This window comes from Ostrinia nubilalis, chromosome 23 (assembly GCF_963855985.1).
Source record: "Ostrinia nubilalis chromosome 23, ilOstNubi1.1, whole genome shotgun sequence".
Classification (NCBI taxonomy): domain Eukaryota; kingdom Metazoa; phylum Arthropoda; class Insecta; order Lepidoptera; family Crambidae; genus Ostrinia; species Ostrinia nubilalis.
The window spans coordinates 8476320-8494567 of record NC_087110.1 but is presented as its reverse complement, the minus strand read 5'-3'; the positions used below and the strand labels follow the sequence as shown (position 1 = coordinate 8494567).

The window sequence follows — 18248 nt, the reverse complement described above, 5'->3', positions numbered from 1 at the left end:
GGAATTATTCATAATAACCGGTTATTATTAATAATTTTCAATTTATCACATTAACCGTAACATTTATATCTGTTGTCTAGTACCCATAGTACAAGTTTTGCTTAGTTTGGGACTAGAAGCGTAGTGTAAAATGTCCAAGGATATTTATATAAGTTCCCGGGAAACTAGAATTAATTAACCATTCTCTCGCCCTTCGCTATGTCATACTACCTTACTCAGAATTCATATAAAACTACGATAGTGGATCTGAATGTTCACGGCAGTAGGATCTTAGTGAGAAGAGAATACAATACAATCTTGAACGCTTACGATATTATTTTGCCACAATCGCTCACGCCTGTATTTGGGGTCGAAGGAGATGGAGAAAAAATGCTAAACGTACATAATCGTTTTGCAAAGTAAACCATGGATTCTTCAAGTAATGACACGTTCAAAACGGCTAAGATATGAACCTACTTTACGTTATCCTTCTTTGTATAGACAGCATGTTTCCTCATGGAGCGTCAGGGTTCGTTACCCTCATTCTAATCCATACATCTACCCATAAATAACATTTCAACTTGAATGAAAATGGGGTTACGTTCCCTTTTATTGCCGTATAAAGTTTGCAACTTAAGTACTAGTATTATTTTACATAATAAAGTCTTATCTAGAATTAGCAGGTAAAATCTGTGCTGAAAGTTCATGCAAGCGTAGTAAATCGGATAAAGATTTACGAGCACTTATTTGATCCAATCTGTATAAAAAAACATAGGTTTGTGAATGAATCCAAAGCCCCAATGTCCTCGGGTGCCAGTTGATTGATTGAATCAGAATCGAGTGAGATTTTCTACATGACGTACCTTTCGTGAAGTCTACAACTCCCTAGACTCCTTCAGTCGGCCTTTCTAGCTACCTTTATTGCTTACTAGCTTTTGCCCTCGGCTTCGCTCTCAAGGATTTCGATAAAAAGTACTGTAACTAACTACAGTATTTTGTGCTATTCTGATGAATAATTTACAAAGTTTTATCAAACTCGTTAGTCGTTTGTCTTGTAGTTTTTGCGCGAAGGAGCCTTCACAAACATCTATCCATCTTCACAAACTATCGCGTTTATAATGCAGACAGTATGATCGATGATGATGATGATCAATCTTTGTCGTCCACATTTTGACTCGCAACAAATTACTCCTTATAAGGCTTAATATTTTGCAAATCTGAAAGATTTATTACCAAGAGCAAAATGCTAAATCGCGGACCAACAGAACGACTTACCAAAACTATAAAGGTCCCTTGATGTTTTACTACGCAACCTTAAAACATTAACCTTGTGCGTTTTACTCTGAAATAAGGTTGAGGACCCATCGGAGCCATTATTCTACACTTAGTGCGGACGGGTCGCCCTGGTAATATGAATCTATGAATTCTGGATAATCCCTACGGACTTGGCTACAAAGGGAGGACAAGTTAAAGGTACGGACGACAGCCTGCACATCAAGCTAAATATATGGGCATCTTATCTCGTTGTAATACAGGCTATTTTGCTACAAAAATGTATAGTCTGATGTACCTACTCGTATTAGATAGACGGAATCACAGAATCGAATGAAATCAAATTGCTGGGTCTACGTTTTAAATGACCAAGGGCAAGGCCAAAGCCAACAGTCTGACTTGACTTTCATTGGGTTAATTAAGAAAATTAATCATTTAAGAGCTTAAAACCTCCTAAAGTGACTGTAGGTTCTTTCTACAAGGCTTCTTAAAAGACAATAGTGACTGAGTTTCTTGCGCTGCTTCTTCTCAGCACTGGTCCATTTATTGTCCCGAAGCAATGGCAGGGTTAATACTGGGACGTGTAAAAGTTCTTTTTAAAAGCCTATTTGCAAAAATAAATTAGTTTTATTAGTTTTTTAAGATATATAGTCATTATGTCGATTAAGACGATTTTAATTTATAGTGGGTTCTGCCCCCGGATTCTCTTTGTCAAGTCTTGTTTATGGTCGTAATTTGGCAGTTTGCAGAAGGAAAGACGCCCTTTCACATCGCCACAATATTTTTGGTGTATAGCAATAAATCCACGTCGTCATAATTATGTTTCCGACGAATGATAAAATAGCGTGCTATATCATGTAGAATTATCGTAAATATGTACCATATGAAACCATTATGCCAAAAGCCATTTGAAAATATTCTTTGAAACCTTCAAACAAACTTGGCATGCCTTTTCGAATTCTAGAACATAAATTGTAACAAAAATAGAAAGCCCAGTTTAGTTCGCGTGACTTCTAGCCAAATTCGGTAAACAATTTAGATGTTGATTCGACTGAATTTACCGGCTCAATAACTGAAGGTTGTGTAAAATTGCTAATATATCACCATGTTTCTTTAGTAATTGAAAATTACTAGGCCACACGCAGAAAGCTCGTTAGAGTAAATAGGAGTAAATAACTACCTAATATACCTCTAAAATATTTGTTAATGTCGAGAATTCGTATTATTTAATTATCATTGATGGGAGTGCTACAATATACCTCAATTTCGAGTCTCCTATATTTCGGCACTGTTGCAAGCGCCATGATCACGGAGTAATCACGAGTAAGACTCGAAATTAAGGTACATACATGGTAGCAATTCCATCAATAATAATTTTATTATTCTGTTAGTGACCATGAATAGTTTAAAACAATATACCTATTCGTATTATTTGTAAATATATTCGTCCGTATAGGTTAATAATCTACACATCTACTTGTCCGATTTAGGAATAGGAGAATACATTCTTGGAAAAAGGTTACGCACGAGTGTAACTTCCTTCCAGAGATTGTATGGTTCCCAAGGGGGTATAAACTTCCCGCATTTTTGCCAAACCAGCGCTTTTGGGTAGGTAAGAGCATGCGCCAAGAATCCCTCTCACCACCAAATTTCTGGCAATAAAATATGTTAAGATATTGCAGGTACAGATGCCAGCACTAGGTTATTTTTGTTACAAAGTCGCCCCTATTACAACTTACATAAGGTGCTTCTTTTAACCCTGATGTGCCACCATCTGACAGTGTAATGAGTGCACTCGACAAAAGAAAGAGCGTCGCTGCTCCCCTTGGTGCTACACAAAAGTGTACCTAAATAGGTCGACAAACGATGTCATTAAGGTCGTCTGGTTCCGCCGGGGGGTCCTCTTGAAATGGAACAACCCCCGTTTAAGTAGGCACTTAGCCAGTTGCGTGGAGTTGGAATACGCAGGCCAAGTGGAGTGTGTGAAATGTGTATTGACAGCTTAATGGCACCAGTGGAGCGGGGAATCACCTTTTACATTTCATCAATATACATTAGAAATCTGTGCAGAACAGCAGACGTAAAAGGCTTCCAAAATCTCCACAATATTATGCGTTGTTTCAAAGTATCCAATGAAATATATTTTCTTAATCTTCTTGACCCTGCTGTATGTATAGCGACGCAGAATCTTAGAGACGACGCGTGAGGAGTAAAGCTCATAGAAGACTTATCAACTCTGAAAGGGATCAACATCGTATCGGTGCGGATAAGTATGGAGTTTTATACAAAGAATACTGAATGCCTCGAGTTAATACGGTAACGATCCCTCTCCGGGTTGATAAGTGTGCGACGTCCTTAAAGCTATAACATTTATGATTCTTCAATGTTAGGCTTACTTTGCTGTTTCCCGTACTAAAACAATGAAATCAGGAAAGACGAATTTCCCCTACAGATTTTGAACTTTATTTATCTTTAGTCGACGCCTTTATATCTTTATTTGACGCCTTCCCCAACGGACTAATATCAAGGGAATTATATCTAATCCGAGCCTTCAACCCTTCACAAGGCGAACGGGCTATTAATGTCAGCCTTTGTTTGTATGAAAGAAGGCGAACCCTTTGTAATAAGTTTCTAGTGCTGCGGCCGAAGACTTGGGGCTACACGCGAGGCCTTTAGTTGAAAGAAAGGGGAATCGATATTGATCCGTACGATATTGGATTTAGAATTCGAAATCATTTATCAAAGAATCAAAGCTCAAGCGTTATTCTCTCCGCCGAACTTCTACTTGCATAGAATTTGGTTAAATTAATGCCCTCTTTCTGGAAGCAGCCCAAATAATTCTGCTGGAATAGTACAGACGGTAAACTTGACTTAGTCCTCAATTAAATTAAATTCCTTAGGTGATTTTCTTGGAGTCAAATTCTGAGGTAATCTTCACCGGGGTTAAGTAATTGAACGATTGAGTAGGTGTGGCAAGAGTGATCACTTCGCCGGCAGGTCGAGTAAACTGACCCATTCATTTAGTCTTTGTGCCCCTGCACAATGAGGATTTATATGGATTACCAAAGTTTAGTTCGCACTTTATAGACAGATGACCACAGGAAGATAGGAAGCAGAGGTTGGATGAACCTAACATTCAGCCACGAGTTTTAGTCAAATTGTTTTTTAACTGGCAAGATTATAAAGCTTACATGAATCGTGACGTATTTTGAACGTTCATATTGAAGAAATAAAAAACCGCAGGGCGACCAGTATTCATTCCAATTTTATTTCTTTGCTCGTCTTCTAAGCTCCGAGGCGCGCGTGTCATGAGGATAATTGATATATTTAGTTCGCCGAGCCATTAAGGCTTGTAGCATTAACTCTGCCCTTTGTAAAACTAACAGCTGTATATCTCCGCAGGCCTCCCAGACAGTATGCTGCTATGGCTGCTGCAGAAACTTCGCGGCAGTCGCCCCAGGTTGCGCGTGTGTGTACGCCAACACGCCAGCTCGCAATGTTCCGCGTTCTACATAACAGCTGATGACGATGTGTGAGTAGACCACGTCTCCACAGCGGGGCTACTCCAAAAACGTTATAAGTTTCGAACGTTGCCATCCCTCTCACGCAAAGCGAGATGCCAGCGTGAGCGACGGTGACAGATAGATCAGGGACTACGTAAACTGTTTCGCAGTAGTCCCCCTGGTCTTCCAGACAGTATGCTGCTATGGCTGCTGCAGAAACTTTGCGGCAGCTGGCCGAAGTTACGCGTGTGTGCGTTAACACTAGCGAGCAGTGTTTCGCGTTCTACATAACAGCTGATGATGATGTGTGAGTAGATCTGAGCCTGCATCCAGCGCCTTCCTGCTACCTTTATAAGGTCGTCGGTCCACCTATTCATTCATTGATAGCTGACTGAAAAGACTGTTTTAAGATTACATGCCATGTCACACTTATCGAAGCTCGATTCGCCACAAAAGTCTATAAACATGGAGCATGGAACTACCTGTACGGTACTCCTGAACTTTAAAGTAAGGTAGTCAAGTTCAGACTTCGATGGTAAGTACAAAGTAAAGACATCCTGTAGGTTTCTAAAACTTATGTTAGCAATTTCTTATTGCAGGCTGTTGCAAACTGCGGAAGAAGTGCATCTGCCCAAACTCCTCAAGCCTGAGTTTGGAGGTGGTTACAAGGAGTTCACAGTTCGCGACATGCACTGTTTCCAAAAGGTAACAACTATTTGCTAGCTGTATTATAAACTCTTGTTCGATTTCAATAGATAATTTTGATGTCCTTCAATGGTCATGACGAAAAACTTCAATGGGCGTGACGCAAAAGGCGCAATTTACTTTTTTTATTCATATTTCGTTCGTTGCATTGAACTTTCGGGTAACTACGCAATCGAATAGAAAAAAAATGTTATGAAAATTATGAGGACAAATACCGTGATGAATTTAATAAATTAAATTACATTTCATAAATTGAAATGCACAGAATATAATACATGTACAGAGATGTGAATACTTATGTGTTCAATATTTCGAAATCTACGTATGTATTTCCAAATCCAAACGATTAAGGGCGCTTTCAATTTAGACGTTTCGTGTCGGACGTTTGCCGTGGGTATGACGTCTAAATTGAATGCGCTCTAAAAAGCTTTGGGAGCGAATTACGAATTTATCCAGTAATGTTATATTTTCCTCACAAATGTATAACAACGGAATAAAACCTAGGCATTATCAATTTCCTAACCGAGGTTGAAATTCCCACACACCGCCCCAGGGAAATACGGCAGACATAAATATTCAAGCGTAATAAACGCTTGAATATTTTATGACACTTGCAGAGGAATATAATGGTTTTCACTATTGCTGGAGGTGCTATTAGGGCTCAATTTAAAGATTATCTGGGCAGGCTTAATGACTTTATTATCCAGTAGTAGAAGCCCGAATGTAGCTTATTTAAACTACTATTGAAAACAGACAGAATTTTGTAAATTTATTAACGGTAATCTCCTGAAACACTAGTTTTATTTACCCAAACGGGAAAGCTATTGGCCTAAGCTGCATTTCACCTGATAGAAAGTGATGATTAAACATTAAGGAAATCTCTAGTACAAGGGATAGGATTTGAAAAAGAAAAGCAAATTATTCTAGATGAAGAAAATGTTTTTAAGACTACATTTACATCACAACATAAGGTGCGATTGCGGTCAATTACGTTCTTTGTTCGGCTTAAAAAAGTAACCATCATAATTCAAGTTGTTTACATAGATTTTAGCAGGTTTTATCCTTGGCAATTAATTAACTAACCAAAGAAAGTAAACCCAACGAAAAACAACTTCAAGCTAAATGTTGAACACTCAGCGCCAATCAGAGGTTAAATCAGGTCAAACAAATAGCTGTAATGGCCGTAGTTATTTCAGGAGAGTCTACTGCAGGTTATTTGCCCGAAATTGAGATAAGCATTTATACAGTCTACTCTAATTAGGTACATTACATTTTGATGAACTTTACAATACATTTTATTTAATGAACCTTAAAGTGGAAACTAGTTTGTTAACAAACTGACTGCAGTTAGACGAGCCAAAACCTTTAATTTTTACGAAACAAAAATATTCTTCTGTGCCTTTTCCCATTTCGTTTGGGGTCAGCCCTCCTCGTAAAAAAATTACCCAAGAAATAAAATTACCTTTGCGCAGTGTAAAATGAACAAGGATGTTTATATATTTATTTCTTTAGTCACTTGCACGCATTTTGTCTAATATTTACTCCTAATTAATTTAGTTTACTGTACCGGCAAACTGAAAATAAAAGACTGACCATTATCTAGGATGAAATATTATCCGTATCAGTCCTTTGCACTAACGATTTAAGGGCCATTGGCCTCTGTTGTAGCAGAAATCTCACAGCCTTAGAACGTAAATATTATTCTATACCGACTGTACCTATGACCTGCGTGACTCCATAGCGTGACCTCCTGGAATAGCTCATTAATTCAGCGTTGTAGGGCGGTGTAAGTTTCAGTGGCGCGGCTTGGCATGCAACTGTGTCAGTAGGAATCATTTGAGATGCCAAATTGTTAGAGCTAATTCGGTTCATAAAGAAAATAGGCTTTTACGAATAATAATCTCTAACATTGCATGTAGGACTTGGTAGAAACTAGGTATTTTGATATTTTTTAGAACTGTATTTCACTGGGTAAAGTGGTAACTGCTTATAAAAATAAATAATGGATATCTCACTTCTAAACTTTAATCTAAAGGAACAGAAATCCTGCATACAAAGTTATTATTATAAATAACTAGCTTTCCGCCCGCGGCTTCGCCCGCGTGGAATTTTGTCTGTCACAGAAAAACTTTATCGCGCGCGTCCCTGTTTCAAAAACCGGGATAAAAACTATCCTATGTTCTTTCCCGGGACTCAAACTATCTCTATGCCAAATTTCATCAAAATCGGTTGCGAGGTTTAAGCGGGAAAGCGTAACAGACAGACAGACAGACAGAGTTACTTTCGCATTTATAATATTAGTTGGGATTAGTTGGGATTAGGGCACTTGTACTTAATTAAAAGTCTACCACAAAATAGATTGTGAAATATAGTTGCATGGCGATCGAATTCAGCAAAAGCTCTGTCTAAATAGAATTACGTGCAGGGTATTGGTGAACCTGAACGTTTTCGCTGTATTTCTTTTCTAACTTATGCAACTCTAAAAGTAAGCATATCGAATAATACCCGTCAAATGAGATACTTTTCAGCTTTCGAAACTATTTGAATTATGTGCCCGTGTTATTAATGCTTTTTCCCATTTGCCCAGGGTTCCTCAGCGGCCGAGCTACTAAACTCACAAGAGCGTGGGGCGTTGGTGAAACATGTATTGGAGTCGGCGCGCGCCGAGCCGGGCGATGAGCATGCTTTAGAACCGGCGCTGACGCTGCGGCCTGGACAGAGCATCGGTTGGTTCACTTTTAGAGTAGTTTGCACCTTATTACTTGGTTGTTAAAGCACAGAACATTTGGAGCGTCAAGAAATTTATTTCGAAAACACATTCAAAGGAAAAGCTAGTCTCAGTGCTATGCAATAAAGTGCAATTTAGTTAGAGCGCGGGGCGTTGGTGAAACATGTATTGGAGTTGGCACGCGCAGAACCGGGCGATGAGCATGCTTTGGAACCGGCGTTGACGCTGCGGCCTGGACAGAGCATCGGTTAGTTTGCACCTTATTACTACGTAGTTAAGGCACAGAATGGTTTAAACGGAAGGGTCACTTAGCATTTTAAGAAATTGCGTGTCTCAGGACTACGGAATAAAGTGCAATTTAGTTATAGGGCTCTGGGCGACGAGATGGGTTAAAGCATCGGTTGGTTCACATTTAGAGTAGTTTGCACCTTATTACTAGATAGTTAAAGCACAGAATATTTGGAGGGTCAAGAAAGTTATTTCGAAAACACATTCAAAGGAAAAGCGAGTCTCAGTGCTATGCAATAAAGTGCAATTTAGTTAGACCGCGGGGCGTTGGTGAAACATGTATTGGAGTTGGCACGCGCAGAACCGGGCGACGAGCATGCGTTAGAACCGGCGTTGACGCTGCGGCCTGGACAGAGCATCGGTTAGTTTGCACCTTATTACTACGTAGTTAAGGCACAGAATGGTTTAAACGGAAGGGTCACTTCGCATTTTAAGAAATTGCGAGTCTCAGGACTACGGAATAAAGTGCAATTTAGTTAGATGGCTACGAGATGGGTTAAAGCATCGGTTGGTTCACATTTAGAGTAGTTTGCACCTTATTACTAGATAGTTAAAGCACAGAATATTTGGAGCGTCAAGAAATTTATTTCGAAAACACATTCAAAGGAAAAGCGAGTCTCAGTACTATGCAATAAAGTGCAATTTAGCTAGAGCGCGGTGCGTTGGTAAAACATGTATTGGAATCGGCACGCTCCAAACTGGGCATGCTTTGGAACCAGCGCTTACGCTGCGGCCTGGACAGAGCATCGGTTGGTTTAGATTGAGAGTATATTAGAAAAATCCTTCCTTCCTTTTCATCCGACAGACGTTGAACCAAGGCATGCTAAGAATCAGATATTGAACAAAGGCCTGCTGGAAAAATGCCTCCTCAAAGAATTTTCACAACAACCAGTCCTGTCCGTATCCAGGCGGTTCCCGCAACCTTCAACATGTCGTCAGTCTACCCAATGGGAGCCTGCCTACATTACTTCTTCCGTAGTGCAGTTGCCACAAAATGTCTACTTTAAAGGCCATCCCTTTTTCGCGCTGTATCTTGCTCACTACTATTTGAGAAAAATATTTATTTCACTCAAATAACAAAACAAGTGGCACTTTTTTTTAATTATTTATATTTTTATTTATATTTTTCTTCACCAGTGCCAGCATGCGTGAGCAGAGGAGTGGTGGCCAGTATGTTCCCACTTCACGAACGGAACGCGCTGGAGAACCTCAGGAAGAAATGGGTTAAGACGTTCTTCTCTCCGCAACCTTTAGGTGAGTTGTTTAACCCTTTAACCCTTCAATTCCTGCGAATCAAGACTGCTTGGGGTTTGAAGGGTTAAAATTTAGTTTGATCCATCTGAGTCATACGCTACACACTATTTAATGTGTGTACAGTCCGTATACAAAAAATGGTTAAGAGCCATTTTACATTTTCGTGCGAATTTCTAAGATTTTGGAAGCATGAATTACTATCTTAAGCAACACCCAGAGATTATTTAATAACTGCGAAAGATAGGTCAATCCTTGTTGTTGACCATTAATGAAACGGATTTACTAAAACTCTTTTGCTTAATTCACAGTGCCCCATCTCCCACAACCATTTTACGAAAAAATTGCCGCAGACTCATTTTCAAAGTCCTGTATCTATTATTTATGCTCATATAATAAGCTTAAAAATATATAGTAATCATCGGACATATATTCTTGTAGTCCATTAATGAAATAGATTCTTGAATTTCATTACCATTATTGAGTAAAATCTAAAAATAATTTGGCAAATTTGAAGATTAACGTCACATTTTGATCGTGGTTTTTGGTTTAAAAACACAGCATAAACTGCAATAAAAGTATCCCAAAATAAAGAATATTCATTGTAGAATTAATTTCTACAGTTATTGTTTAAATATTAGTAACCACTTTGTCAAAATATTGATGTGAATATCAGTATAAATTACAATGCGCAAGCCGACATCGATTAGTATGGCGCGAGCGCCCGTCAAGGCAGGACCTGTGTCATTTTTCCCGCCGTGACGTTTACGTGCGTTCGTGTCGTAAAGCGGTGATTTGTACGGCGACCAAATACATTTGATACTATGCCGAGAGGCTGTTTCGAGTCGGCCAGCCTAGCAGAAATTGAAATGATGAATTTTAATTTCTTTGACGGATCTGGGTGTAACTATGTATAATATGTAGGTACCATGTATTTAATTTAATAAATAAATTATAAAAAAGTATATCCATTATGATAGCACCCTTAACACAAGCATATTGGTTGCCTACTTTTGGACTAGATGGCGCTGTGAAATTGTCCAAAGATTTGTTTATTTATTTATCCGCTTTGAGTTTTGTTTCGTGAAGAAGAAAAAGATGCGTTTTGTTTTGTTGTTAAATCTATACTAATAAAAGAGGAAAGATTTAATTGTTTGTTTGTTTGTTTGGAGGCAATAGGCTCCGAAAAAATTTCTTTCACGATTTAGAATCCCAATTTTTTTCTATGTAGGCTATAAAATATTTTCAAAAACTTTAGTCCAAAATCTTTGATAAAATTCGACGTTTAATAAATAAATTAGATAACATGTTAATACTTTTTTTTTCAGTACGATTTTAGTACTTGTTTTTCAGAAATTCTACGATTTAACTAAACTTCTAAAGTGTTTATATTTTATGCATAATTTATTAACTTCTAAAATATACATATATCCTATTGATAGATGACGTGCTTCGTATTTTATTAAAATTATTACCTGACTAGGTTAAAAAGGTGTGGAATGTTATTTTGGAGATAACTTGGTTCCATAGAAATATAGGGAGATGCTAAGTAATGCGCTGAGTTCGAAACTCAGTGTCGTATTAGAAATTCACACACACAAAGAAATCAAATTATGTGCTCATTATCCATTGCGGTATCAGTATTCAACGTTCGAATAATCTTTAGTACTATGCAAGCAATATAAACTGTTTACATAATGACGTCGCTACTGTCATCATTGCTTTCACAAGCAATATGTTCCAATTTGTCCCTTGTCACATTTCCCTTTAGTTTCTGTGATCTGTGCTTGTTTCTAAGTTGATATCAATGAAATATTCCTTAGTACTTTTGATTTAAATTATTTTTTTTTTATTTTGACACGTGTTTGAAAAATCAAGGTCAGATTACAATAAAATAACAAGTGAAAACGTAACATTGCATTGCAACTCGCAATTTCGCAATATTGATGAGGAGATTCCATTGGAAAGTCTGTATTCATTCCTAGGATTCCCCTAACACCATCAAATTCAAGAGAATTCAAGAGAGTGCAGTTTCCCATCTCATGCTTAGGGACCACGGTTTAAAATAGTGTGGTTGCATAGAGCCTGCAACGGGCAACCGCGTGCGCAGCTGCTCATACTAATTTTCGATAAAAAGCAAGTGTTGGCGCCCTCACGAGTTTTAGCGGAGTTCCATATGGTAGCGGGAGTAGACTTAATGGAAATCTATGCTTCTCCGACGACCAGTTGTATGTGGAATACTCCAGAGTATGCGCACACAATAGCCTGGTGGTTTTAGCACCTGAAGGAAAAACAAAAAAACATTGTTTACAAAGAAATCTGCGGCAGGTGTAGTGTTTTTAAGTTTTCAAATATTTAAACATAATGATGTGTAGATTTTATATCAAAAAATATAATCATTTAACAAAATTAATTTTCTTAGAATATTTTAATTCTATTAGAACCATTTTCCACTTCATCGCAGAAGAAGTCGCGGGCAAAAAGCTAGTATGAAATATGTAGTATTGCCCGCGGCTTCACCCGCTTGAAATTTAGTTTGTCACAGATCGTCATAAATTATAGCCTATACATTGTTATTCTGGTCGACGCCAGGGATGGATGAGCGTCGCTGTCGCTGGCGACAGGGTCTTCTGGTTCAGGGTTCATGGCGTAGGTCTCAGGCAAAATGAAATCCACTCGTAGAAATTAATAAACTCAGTGTATTAACGAAAATAATTACACACATCACTAGAGTCGTATCGGAACTGAGTGAACCAAAGGTCTTGCGATAGGAACGTCCGACCCGAGTGATAGTTGAACACAGACTGCCTAGTACTGCTGTACTGTACTGTAAAGTTTCATCAAAATCTGTTCAGTAGTTTTTGCGTGAAAGTGTAACAAACATCCAGACATCCACACAAACTTTCGTATTTATAATATTAGTAAGACTAGTAAAAAGTAAGATAGTAAGATGAATTATTTTAGTTATTTGTTTACTTATAATAATATTTATTTATTTATTTCTTAGCTCTGTCTGATAATGGATCTGGAGGAGATGCAATGGCCACCTCCGTAACAAAACAATAGAACCATATGGAGTTTGGGCTTGTGTGATTCGCCTTGACGAATATTTCGTATCCAGGGTCCGATGATGGAGCTGTAAGGGGGCAGATTTTTTTTCACTATGTGACTGTCTTTATTTTGTCATCATCATTTCAGCCACAGGACGTCCACTGCTGAACATAGGCCTCCCCCAATGCTTTCCATGTTGATCGATTGGTAGCGGCCTGCGTCCAGCGCTTCCCTGCTACCTTTACGATGTCGTCGGTCCACCTTGTAGGTGGACGTCCCACGCTGCGTTTTCCGGTACGCGGCCTCCATTCCAGAACCTTTCTGCCCCATCGGCCGTCAGTTCTGCGTACTATGTGCCCTGCCCATTGCCACTTCAGCTTGCTAATACGTCGGGCTATGTCAGCGACTTTGGTTCGTTTACGGATCTCCTCATTTCTGATTCGATCTCGCAAAGAAACACCAAGCATAGCCCTCTCCATAGCACGCTGTGCAACTTTGAGCTTCTGTATAAGGCCTATAGTGAGAGGCCACGTTTCCGAGCCATAAGTTATCACTGGTAACACACATTGGTTATACACTCTAGTCTTCAGGCATTGAGGTAATTTGGACGAAAAGATGTTGCGTAGTTTCCCGAACGCTGCCCAGCCGAGTTGGATTCGACGATTGACCTCCTTCTCGAAATTGGACCTACCTAGCTGAATCGTTTGTCCGAGGTAGACATACTTGTCGACAATCTCGAGAATTGAGCTCCCAACTGAAACTGGGTAGGGCGTAACATGGACATTCGACATAAGCTTCGTTTTGTCCATGTTCATCCTCAGGCCTACCTGTTGGGAAACTCGATTAAGGTCTTCGAGCATTGTGCCAAGATCTTCCAACGATTCTGCCATGACCACAATATCGTCGGCAAACCGAAGGTGAGTGATGTACTCGCCATTAATGTTTATGCCGAATCCTTTCCATTCCAGGAGTTTGAAAGCGTCTTCCAATGCAGCGGTGAACAGTTTCGGAGATATAACATCTCCCTGCCTAACGCCTCGCTGCAGTGGAATCGCCCTCGTGCTCTGCTCCTGTACTCGGACCGACATGGTGGCGTTTTTATAGTATTATTATTATTATTTTGTACTTAATATATTTTACATATTATACCTATTCGTGTTTCATTATTCGTATCCAGGGTCCGATGATGGAGCTGTAAGGGGGCAGATTTATTTTTCACTATGTGACTGTCTTTATTTTGTACTTAATATATATTTTACATATTATACCCATAATATAAACTCTATTAAAAATTTATATTAATTAATCAAGTTTGAATACCTCATTCTACCTTAAAATTAATAACTTAAATCAAGTCTTAATACGGTCACGGCTCAAGATTTTTTTGTCCATTTCAGCGTTCTTTTTACTCTTTTGACGTTGCGTTGACAGCTTTTACCTAAATTCGCGCGGAATATTTTTGTGAAATGGCTCTTAAGAAGGTTTTAATAAAATACCAACACCACTTATGTATTTACCCTTTTTTTTTTTGAGCAAATAAATAATTTGAATTTTAACCCTATCACTACTAATATTATAAAATTACAAATCAAAACATTTTGTATGTATTTCAGATGAAATTAGCGAATACTTTGGAGTAAAAATAGCGATGTACTTTGCTTGGCTCGGACATTACACACAATCGTTAACAGTACCTGCAGTAGTTGGCTTTATTTTTTGGGTAAGTAATGAAATTTAAGGCTTTTTCATTGGGTCCTTCGAGCCGGATGTTATAATTATTGTATGTTCCAGATTTGGTTGGGCACAGCAAACGAGAACTGGAAAGACATAGCTTATGTATTATTCTCACTGTTTAATGTGCTGTGGGCTTGTGTTTATTTGGAGACGTGGAAAAGGTAGCTTTTTTTTCACACAGTAATTAGGTGATCGCTATAGTAATTAGCCAATACATAGTTATTGGCCAACTAGCCTAAAATGAAAAGAAACAAGCCTAACGGAAGTTATTAAGAGAGGAAAAGAGACAAATATTTTTTCTGAGCAATACGCAGTCCAATGTAGTTAATATTTTTGTCTCTTACTTATTAACAATCCAATATGCCAATAACTATGTATAGGCTAATTACTATAGCAATCACCCTACTTAATGATCAGAAAGGAGCGTAGTTATTTATGAGTTTTGTTTGCAGATACTCCAACGCTTTGGCTTACAAGTGGGGCACATTGGACCAAAGAGATGACTTGCTTGTTGAGCCTCGACCCCTTTTCGAGGTAATTTTGTTTGTATTTATTATGACATTATAATTATATCCACTTCGTAGTTGAAAGATCATCACAACTTCCACCACTAACCAGACGGAGGTTAGCGTACCATCGTTACATTGTCGGCATTCCACCAGCTTGCACAAAGCGTTTCGCTGTCTTTTTTTATAATGCGAACAGCTAAAGGCGAATTCGCTGCTGCTGTCTTTCCTGAACACTATAATCCGGGCCTTTTCAAGGCGAGAGTGAATAAGCACTTACAGATATGTTCCATCCTAGACTGCATCTCACTTAACATCAGGTGCGATTGCAATCAAATACCTGCTTCTTTCTGCATGAAAAAAAGCAAAAATATATCCGCTGAATACCTGAAAGATCCCAACCAGTCACACCGGATCGTGTATCACTGTTACTCATTGGAATAAAAAACCATCAAGTCACACCTATTTTTCTAAGCTAAGAGCGATCTTTCGCTTGTTCTATACGGTGGGGACTTTGTTTTATGCCAGGGTTCGAAAGGATAATTATCAATGATAATTATCGTGATAATAACAGATGGATAATTATCGGTTGATAATAACAAAAAATGCGGATTTGAAAATGTACTGTATTGGAAGTTTACGAACGTGTATTTCCGCACTTGCGTCTAGTGGTGGGCGTTAATCAACATAGATAGTTATAAAACCTATCTATTTGGCTCCACAATGATCACTAGTTATCTAGCGCCAAAATATTGATCTATTTTCCATGCTTTATGCGACTAGCGATGGATAACCTGACAACAATCAGCAACTAAAAACATAAAGCAACATTCGCAATCAGAATTTCTGATGAAACAATATGACAAATCAGAAATGAGGAGATCCGTAAACGAACCAAAGTCGCTGACATAGCCCGACGGATTAGCAAGCTGAAGTGGCAATGGGCAGGGCACATAGTACGCAGAACTGACGGCCGATGGGGCAGCAAGGTTCTGGAATGGAGGCCGCGTACCGGAAAATGCAGCGTGAGACGTCCACCTACAAGGTGGACCGACGACATCGTAAAGGTAGCAGGGAAGCGCTGGACGCAAGCCGCTACCAATCGATCAACATGGAAAGCATTGGGGGAGGCCTATGTTCAGCAGTGGACGTCCTATGGCTGAAATGATGATGATGATGATGATGAATATGACAAATGTATCTTAGACTGTTGATAATTATCTTATAATTATCATAAAGCGTAATTATCTTGATAATTTCGAACCCTGTTTTATGCTATGTATGTATTTATTTACAGGGTGAAATGGGTACAAGCCCAGTAACCGGGCGGCCGGAGCCCCAATACGCTGCGTGGCGGCGTCGCGTGTGGCGCCATTGCGTGTCATTGCCAGTGATGCTGGTATGCCTTAGTGTGGCCACTGTGGCCACCTTCGCGTTTCTGCGGGCTCAGGTAAGAAACATTCAAATTCTTTAGTATGTAGCGTAGGTCCTTTCTTGGGAAAAACAAGTAGACTGGTGCTTAGAAATCGTGGAAGAAACTCAAATATGGAACGCACCTTATTCCAAAATATCTCACCTTCCTCTTCCTCAAGCATAGAATGACCACCGCTGAACTGGCTTGTCGCCACGTTCGCACTACGCTCAGGTGAGTTGATACAGTGTGAAATGGGTACAGTCGCGGAATGAAAAGGTTCGTCACCTTAGTGTCGGTTTTCGCTTGCACTAGGTACTGTAAGAGCCAACATAACAGTGCAAGAAACAGTGCTGCTAACAAATAAAAATGACGTTTGCTAACGAATAAGGTTTTGCTTGTTTATTTTTCTATCCCATCAGTGCAATGCAATGATGACATTGACCAATTGACAATAGTTTTTTTTCATTTATTAGAAATAATAATGGCAGATTGAATCAACAAGAAGGTTTTAGCTTATCAATCATAATAATCTTCTTGACAAGATAAATCGTCAAACAACTTTGATCTGAATAATTTTGAACTTTACTGACGAACAGTTAAAGATTATTTTCTCTAACTCTAGATTATTCTGTAACATAGTTTCAAAAGGTAATATGTGCTCGCGATTCGTTGAAGGAATCAATTTGAAAACTGACGAACCTTTTCATTCCGTGACTGTACAAGCCCAGTAACAGGGAGGCCGGAGCCCCAATACGCTGCCTGGCGGCGACGCGTGTGGCGCCACTGTGTGTCGTTGCCAGTGATGCTGGTATGCCTTAGTGTGGCAACTGTGGCTACCTTCGCGTTTCTGCGGGCTCAGGTAAGAAACATTCAAATTCTTTAGTATGTAGCGTAGGTGCTTTTTTGGGAAAAACAGGTAGACTGGTGCTGAGAAATCGTGGAAGAAACTCAAATATGGAACGCACCTTATTCCAAAATATCTCACCTTCCTCTTCCTCAAGCATAGAATGGCCACCGCTGTACTGGCTTGTCGCCACGTTCGCACTACGCTCAGGTGAGTTGATACAGTGTGAAATGGGTACAAGCCCTGTAACAGGGACGCCACTGTGTGTCGTTGCCAGTGATGCTAGTATGCCTTAGTGTCGCCACTGTGGCTACCTTCGCGTTTCTGCGGGCTCAGGTTAGCAATATTCAAATATTTTAGTATGTAGCGTAGGTCCTTTCTTGGGAAAAACAAGTAGACTGGTGCTTAGAAATCGTGGAAGAAACTCAAATATGGAACGCACCTTATTCCAAAATATCTCACCTTTTCCTCAAGCATAGAATGACCACCGCTGAACTGGCTTGTCGCCGCGTTCGCACTACGCTCAGGTGAGTTGATACAGTGTGAAATGGGTACAAGCCCTGTAACAGGGACGCCACTGTGTGTCGCTGCCAGTGATGCTAGTATGCCTTAGTGTGGCCACTGTGGCCACCTTCGCGTTTCTGCGGGCTCAGGTAAGAAACATTCAAATTCTTTAGTATGTAGCGTAGGTCCTTTCTTGGGAAAACAGGTAGACTGGTGCTTAGAAATCGTGGAAGAAACTCAAATATGGAACGCACCTTATTCCAAAATATCTCACCTTCCTCTTCCTCAAGCATAGAATGACCACCCTGAACTGGCTTGTCGCCACGTTCGCACTGCGCTCAGGTGAGTTGATACAGTGTGAAATGGGTACAAGCCCTGTAACAGGGAGGCCGGAGCCCCAATACGCTGCGTGGCGCCACTGTGTGTCGTTACCAGTGATGCTGGTATGCCTTAGTGTCGCCACTGTGGC

At 39.5% G+C, this 18248-nt stretch overlaps 1 protein-coding gene across 1 annotated transcript in view; it reads left to right on the top strand.

The window, feature by feature from the left end:
• Positions 1-18248, top strand: part of LOC135083220 (anoctamin-8-like) — a 55097-nt gene that overhangs the window by 5640 nt on the left and 31209 nt on the right. The window contains exons 3-12 of the mRNA XM_063977957.1: positions 4654-4783; positions 5354-5459; positions 8047-8185; positions 9613-9729; positions 14391-14497; positions 14569-14672; positions 14964-15045; positions 16315-16467; positions 16610-16662; positions 17155-17290. Of these exons, the coding sequence (XP_063834027.1) occupies positions 4654-4783; positions 5354-5459; positions 8047-8185; positions 9613-9729; positions 14391-14497; positions 14569-14672; positions 14964-15045; positions 16315-16467; positions 16610-16662; positions 17155-17290 (1127 nt within the window). The remainder of the gene's footprint in view (positions 1-4653; positions 4784-5353; positions 5460-8046; positions 8186-9612; positions 9730-14390; positions 14498-14568; positions 14673-14963; positions 15046-16314; positions 16468-16609; positions 16663-17154; positions 17291-18248) is intronic.